This window comes from Oncorhynchus masou, chromosome 20, assembly GCF_036934945.1.
Source record: "Oncorhynchus masou masou isolate Uvic2021 chromosome 20, UVic_Omas_1.1, whole genome shotgun sequence".
NCBI classification, from domain to species: Eukaryota; Metazoa; Chordata; class Actinopteri; order Salmoniformes; family Salmonidae; genus Oncorhynchus; species Oncorhynchus masou.
Window position 1 is genome coordinate 31,846,209 of NC_088231.1, and position 7,727 is coordinate 31,853,935.

Genomic DNA, 7,727 nt, shown 5'->3' on the forward strand with positions numbered 1-7,727 from the left:
TCTGTTCTACTCTATTCTATTCTACTCTACTGTATTCTATTCTACTCTACTCTATTCTATTCTACTCTACTCTATTCTATTCTACTCTACTCTGTTCTACTCTATTCTACTCTACTGTATTCTATTCTACTCTGTTCTACTCTATTCTATTCTACTCTACTCTGTTCTACTCTATTCTACTCTACTGTATTCTATTCTACTCTGTTCTCCTCTATTCTATTCTACTGTATTCTATTCTACTCTACTCTATTCTATTCTACTCTACTGTATTCTATTCTACTCTACTGTATTCTATTCTACTCTACTCTACTGTATTCTATTCTACTCTGTTCTACTCTATTCTATTCTACTCTGTTCTACTCTATTCTATTCTACTGTATTCTATTCTACTCTATTCTATTCTATTCTACTCTACTATATTCTACTCTACTCTAATCTGCTTTACTCTACTCTTTTCTATTCTACTCTATTCTACTCTATTCTACTATATTCTCTACTCTACTCCAATCTGCTTTACTCTACTCTTTTCTATTCTACTCTATTCTGCTTTACTCTACTATATTTTACTCTCCTCTGTTCTACTCTATTTTACTCTTCTCTGTTCTACTCTATTTTACTCTACTCTACTCGATTCTATTCTACTCTACTCTACTCTATTCTGTTCTACTCTAATCTACTCTACTCTACTCTATTTTACTCTCCTCTGTTCTACTCTATTTTACTCTACTCTATTCTATTTTATTCTACTCTATTTTACTTTACTCTACTGTACACTCGTCTCCTCTCTGCTCTCCTCTTCTCTCCAGGCCATACGGACTGTGAGTGGTTGGTGACGTCAGAGGAGGGTTACGGAATAGAGTTGACCTTTACGACCTTCGAGGTGGAGGAGGAGGCGGACTGTGGTTATGACTACATAGAGCTGTACGATGGTTATGACTCCAGCTCACACAGACTGGGTCGGTTCTGTGGTTCTGGGGTAAGGAGGGGTATCACATAATGACTCTAACTCACACAGACTGGGATGGTTCTGTGGTTCTGGGGTAAGGATGGGTATCACATAATGACTCTAACTCACACAGACTGGGTCGGTTCTGTGGTTCTGGGGTAAGGAGGGTATCACATAATGACTCTAACTCACACAGACTGGGATGGTTCTGTGGTTCTGGGGTAAGGAGGGGTATCACATAATGACTCTAACTCACACAGACTGGGTCGGTTCTGTGGTTCTGGGGTAAGGAGGGGTATCACATAATGACTCTAACTCACACAGACTGGGTCGGTTCTGTGGTTCTGGGGTAAGGAGGGGTATCACATAATGACTCTAACTCACACAGACTGGGACGGTTCTGTGGTTCTGGGGTAAGGAGGGGTATCACATAATGACTCTAACTCACACAGACTGGGTCGGTTCTGTGGTTCTGGGGTAAGGAGGGGTATCACATAATGACTCTAACTCACACAGACTGGGTCGGTTCTGTGGTTCTGGGGTAAGGAGGGGTATCACATAATGACTCTAACTCACACAGACTGGGACGGTTCTGTGGTTCTGGGGTAAGGAGGGGTATCACATAATGACTCTAACTCACACAGACTGGGACGGTTCTGTGGTTCTGGGGTAAGGAGGGGTATCACATAATGACTCTAACTCACACAGACTGGGTCGGTTCTGTGGTTCTGGGGTAAGGAGGGGTATCACATAATGACTCTAACTCACACAGACTGGGATGGTTCTGTGGTTCTGGGGTAAGGAGGGGTATCACATAATGACTCTAACTCACACAGACTGGGTCGGTTCTGTGGTTCTGGGGTAAGGAGGGGTATCACATAATGACTCTAACTCACACTGACTGGGTCGGTTCTGTGGTTCTGGGGTAAGGAGGGGTATCACATAATGACTCTAACTCACACAGACTGGGATGGTTCTGTGGTTCTGGGGTAAGGAGGGGTATCACATAATGACTCTAACTCACACAGACTGGGATGGTTCTGTGGTTCTGGGGTAAGGAGGGGTATCACATAATGACTCTAACTCACACAGACTGGGATGGTTCTGTGGTTCTGGGGTAAGGAGGGGTATCACATAATGACTCTAACTCACACAGACTGGGTCGGTTCTGTGGTTCTGGGGTAAGGAGGGGTATCACATAATGACTCTAACTCACACAGACTGGGATGGTTCTGTGGTTCTGGGGTAAGGAGGGGTATCACATAATGACTCCAGCTCACACTGACTGGGACGGTTCTGTGGTTCTGGGGTAAGGAGGGGTATCACATAATGACTCTAACTCACAGAGACTGGGACGGTTCTGTGGTTCTGGGGTAAGGAGGGGTATCACATAATGACTCTAACTCACACAGACTGGGATGGTTCTGTGGTTCTGGGGTAAGGAGGGTATCACATAATGACTCTAACTCACACAGACTGGGATGGTTCTGTGGTTCTGGGGTAAGGAGGGGTATCACATAATGACTCTAACTCACACAGACTGGGATGGTTCTGTGGTTCTGGGGTAAGGAGGGGTATCACATAATGACTCTAACTCACACTGACTGGGACGGTTCTGTGGTTCTGGGGTAAGGAGGGGTATCACATAATGACTCTAACTCACACAGACTGGGTCGGTTCTGTGGTTCTGGGGTAAGGAGGGGAGGGCGGGGGGGTTAGATGGGGTAGGTGTCATTGAATGTTATTGAATCACATACATAACCTATGTCACCAGGAACTAGCCCTGGTTACCAGTATCTGTTGTCAGTTATGTTGGCCGTAGGCAGGGTAACCAGGAACTAGCCCTGGTTACCAGTGTTTGTTGTCAGTTATCTTGGCCGTAGGCAGGGTAACCAGGAACTAGCCCTGGTTACCAGTGTTTGTTGTCAGTTATCTTGGCCTTGGGCAGGGTAACCAGGAACTAGCCCTGGTTACCAGTGTTTGTTGTCAGTTATCTTGGCCGTAGGCAGGGTAACCAGGAACTAGCCCTGGTTACCGGTATTTGTTGTCAGTTATCTTGGCCATAGGCAGGGTAACCAGGAACTAGCCCTGGTTACCAATGTTTGTTGTCAGTTATCTTGGCCGTAGGCAGGGTAACCAGGAACTAGCCCTGGTACCAGTATCTGTTGTCAGGTATCTTGGCCGTAGGCAGGGTAACCAGGAACTAGCCCTGGTTACCAGTGTTTGTTGTCAGTTATCTTGGCCGTAGGCAGGGTAACCAGGAACTAGCCCTGGTTACCAGTGTTTGTTGTCAGTTATCTTGGCCGTAGGCAGGGTAACCAGGAACTAGCCCTGGTTACCAGTGTTTGTTGTCAGTTATCTTGGCCGTAGGCAGGGTAACCAGGAACTAGCCCTGGTTACCGGTATTTGTTGTCAGTTATCTTGGCCATAGGCAGGGTAACCAGGAACTAGCCCTGGTTACCAGTGTTTGTTGTCAGTTATCTTGGCCGTAGGCAGGGTAACCAGGAACTAGCCCTGGTACCAGTATCTGTTGTCAGTTATCTTGGCCGTAGGCAGGGTAACCAGGAACTAGCCCTGGTTACCAGTATCTGTTGTCAGTTATCTGTTGTCAGTTATTGGCCGTAGGCAGTGTAACCAGGAACTAGCCCTGGTTACCAGTGTTTGTTGTCAGTTATCTTGGCCGTAGGCAGGGTAACCAGGAACTAGCCCTGGTTACCGGTATTTGTTGTCAGTTATCTTGGCCGTAGGCAGGGTAACCAGGAACTAGCCCTGGTTACCAGTGTTTGTTGTCAGTTATCTTGGCCGTAGGCAGGGTAACCAGGAACTAGCCATGGTTACCGGTGTTTGTTGTCAGTTATCTTGGCCGTAGGCAGGGTAACCAGGAACTAGCCCTGGTTACCGGTATTTGTTGTCAGTTATCTTGGCCGTAGGCAGGGTAACCAGGAACTAGCCCTGGTTACCAGTGTTTGTTGTCAGTTATCTTGGCCGTAGGCAGGGTAACCAGGAACTAGCCCTGGTTACCAGTATCTGTTGTCAGGTATCTTGGCCGTAGGCAGGGTAACCAGGAACTAGCCCTGGTTACCAGTGTATGTTGTCAGTTATCTTGGCCGTAGGCAGGGTAACCAGAACTTTTACCGGTAACCAGGAACTAGCCCTGGTTACCAGTATTTGTTGTCAGTTATCTTGGCCGTAGGCAGGGTAACCAGGAACTAGCCCTGGTACCAGTATCTGTTGTCAGTTATCTTGGCCGTAGGCAGGGTAACCAGGAACTAGCCCTGGTTACCAGTATCTGTTGTCAGGTATCTTGGCCGTAGGCAGGGTAACCAGGAACTAGCCCTGGTTACCGGTATTTGTTGTCAGTTATGTTGGCCATAGGCAGGGTAACCAGGAACTAGCCCTGGTTACCAGTGTTTGTTGTCAGTTATCTTGGCCGTAGGCAGGGTAACCAGGAACTAGCCCTGGTTACCAGTGTTTGTTGTCAGTTATCTTGGCCGTAGGCAGGGTAACCAGGAACCAGCTCCGGGTAGCTTTATTTGTTGCAATGTTGAAAATCCAACAATATGTGGATAATGTTTTTTATTTATTATACAACTGTACTGTATGTATTCATCTACTGTTATTATCTCTATGCTCCATCTTCTCACCTCTACATTACCTCTCTCTCTCTGTCTCTCCTTGTCTCTCTCCGTCATACCTCTCTCTGTCATCCCTCTCTCTCTCTGATCGATCTGTCATCTCTCTTGGTCTCTCTCTTGGTCTCTCTCTATCTCTCTGTCTCTCTCTCTCTCTCTCACTCTCCTCATCCCTCTCTTTCTCATCTCTCTCTCTCTCTCTCTCTCTCTCTCTGTCATCTCTCTCCCTCTGATCCCTCTCTTTCTCTCTCTCATCCCTCTCTCTCTCATCCTCTGTCATCTCCCTCCCTCCCTCCCTCCCTCTCATCCTCTCTCATCTCTCTCCCTCTCATCCTCTGTCATCTCCCTCCCTCCCTCTCCCTCTCTCTCTGTCTCATCTCTCTCCCTCTCATCCTCTATCATCTCTCTCCCTCTCATCCTCTGTCATCTCTCTCTCTTTCTCTCTCATCTCTCTCTCTCTCTCTCTCTCTCTCTCTCTCTCTCCTCTGTCATCCTCTGTCTCTCATCCTCTGTCATCTCTCTCCCTCTCATCCTCTCTCATCTCTCTCCCTCTCATCCTCTGTCATCTCTCTCTCTTTCTCTCTCTCATCTCTCTCTCTCTCTCTCATCCTCTGTCATCTCTCCCCCTCTCATCCTCTGTCATCTCTCTCCCTCCCTCCCCAGCCCAGAGAGGAGATCTACTCTGCGGGTGACGCGGTGTTGATCCGTTTCCATAGCGACGACACCATCAGTAAGAAGGGGTTCCACATCCGCTACACCAGCACCCAGTTCCAGCAGAACCTTCACACCAGGAAGTGATGTCACAACACCCCGACCCCTAGCCTCACTGTGCCGACAAGACAACCACAGGCCCCTTTTCTCCTCTGACTGACAGGCGCCAAACAGACACACACACACACACACACACACACACACACACACACACACACACACACACACACACACACACACACACACACACACAGTTTTGAAGAGAGGAGTGAGTGTGGGTGAGAACCAGAGGAGAGAGGGGGAGGACTGATCAGTCCATCTCTCAACAGGGGAGCTTCTAGAACTCTGAGGACTACATGTGAAGAGAGACTGGATCACAGCTTCACACTGCAACAGGATTAATGGAACTGCTTTAACGACGGGAACTGGATTAAATACTGAAACTGGATTAAATACGTAAACTGGATTAAATACTGAAACAGGATTAAATACGGAAACTGGATTAAATACTGAAACAGGATTCAATACTGAAACTGGATTAAATTCTGAAACTGGATTAAATACTGAAACAGGATTAAATACTGAAACTGGATTAAATACTGAAACTGGATTAAATTCTGAAACTGGAGTGTGAACAGGAACTGGATTTAATACATGGAACTGGACTAAATAACTGACTGGCTGTTTGGCTGACTGAGTCGCTGACTATTTGACTGAGTTACTGGATGACTATTTTACTGGCTGACTGACTGACTGTCTGATTGGCTGGTTGACTGAGTGACTGGATGACTATTTTACTGGCTAACTGACTGACTGTCTGATTGGCTGGTTGACTGACTGACTGGCTGACTGACTGACTGATTGACTGGCTGACTGACTGTTTGATTGGCTGGCTGACTGTTTTACTGGCTGACTGACTGTCTGATTGGCTGGCTGACTGTTTTACTGGCTGTTTGGTAGGTTGACTGACTGACTGGCTAACTGATTCACTGATGGACTGGCTGACTGACTGATTGGCTGACTGATTCACTGATGGACTGGCTGGCTGACTGATTGGCTGACTGATTCACTGATGGACTGGCTGACTGACTGATTGGCTGACTGATTCACTGATGGACTGGCTGGCTGACTGATTGGCTGACTGATTCACTGATGGACTGGCTGACTGACTGATTGGCTGACTGACTGAGAGAAGCATGAGGTAACGCTGAGGCAACATTATACAAACTGAGAGACAACATCCCGATAACTTTCTGACAACTTCCTGTTCAGACAACGTTTCAGACAAACCTCATACAAACCGAGAGACGAGCGTTCAGACAACGGCCAGACAACTTACGGTGCTGACAACGTTCTGACCATTTTTGAGGTTTGACAAAGTCCTGACAATGTTCTGCTTAGAAAACATTCTGACAACGTTCAGGCAAACATTATACAAACTGAGAGACAATGTCGTTCTGACAACGTTCTGACAACGTTCTGACAACGTTCTTCTGAAAACGTCCTGACAACGTTGGGTTTTGACAGCACTTATATTGCCTTAGAACCAAATGTACGTTCTTGAGTCTCTCTAACATTAGTTGTTATTTGTTTGTTTGTTTGTTTTGAATAATTTGATTTGACAATGAGTTTGCAGAACTTGAAAGATTTATTGTTAAATAAGAAAAAAGAGGAAACTAGTCAGGTGTGTGTGTGTGTGTGTGTGTGTGTGTGTAAAGAGTTGTCTCATGTATTGTATGTGCCAAGCTCCTGGTGATCCTGTCCCTCTGTAGGATCTGTCGAGACCTCTCTCCTCCATGTTTGTAGTTCTGTTCTATCATATCTCCTCCATGTTTGTAGTTCTAAGGAACAAAAATGGCTTCCTCTCTATGCTGAGTCATTAAAACTACACACAGGTAAAAGATAACTCTGGTTTGTGTTGTAAATGACTACTGAATGATACGGCAGTCAAGATGTAATGGTGTGTGTGTGTGTGTGTGTGTGTGTGTGTGTGTGTGTGTGTGTGTGTGTGTGTGTGTGTGTGTGTGTACAGTACCAGTCAACAGTTTAGACTCATTCCAGGGATTTTCTTTATTTGTACTGTTTTCTACGTTGTAGAATTATAGTGATGACATCACAACTATGAATTCACACATATGGAATCATGTCGGAACCAAATCAAAATATACTTAAAATCAAAACTATGAAATAACACATATTTCAAATCAGATGTTATTGGTCACATACACATGGTTAGCAGATGTTATTGGTCACATACACATGGTTAGCAGATGTTATTGGTCACATGGTTAGCAGATGTTATTGGTCACATACACATGGTTAGCAGATGTTATTGGTCACATACACATGGTTATCAGATGTTATTGGTCACATACACATGGTTAGCAGATGTTATTGGTCACATGGTTAGCAGATGTTAATGGTCACATGGTTAGCAG

The 7,727-nt window shown here is 45.7% G+C and overlaps 1 protein-coding gene across 1 annotated transcript in view; it reads left to right on the plus strand.

Annotated features, from left to right (window-relative positions):
• The window catches only part of LOC135507264 (dorsal-ventral patterning tolloid-like protein 1), a 184,825-nt gene extending 177,630 nt beyond the window's left edge, over positions 1–7,195 (plus strand). The window contains exons 22-23 of the mRNA XM_064926865.1: positions 807–976; positions 5,242–7,195. Coding sequence (XP_064782937.1) covers positions 807–976; positions 5,242–5,376 — 305 coding nt within the window. The 3' untranslated portion in view covers positions 5,377–7,195. The remainder of the gene's footprint in view (positions 1–806; positions 977–5,241) is intronic.
• The last annotated feature ends 532 nt before the right edge of the window (positions 7,196–7,727 follow it).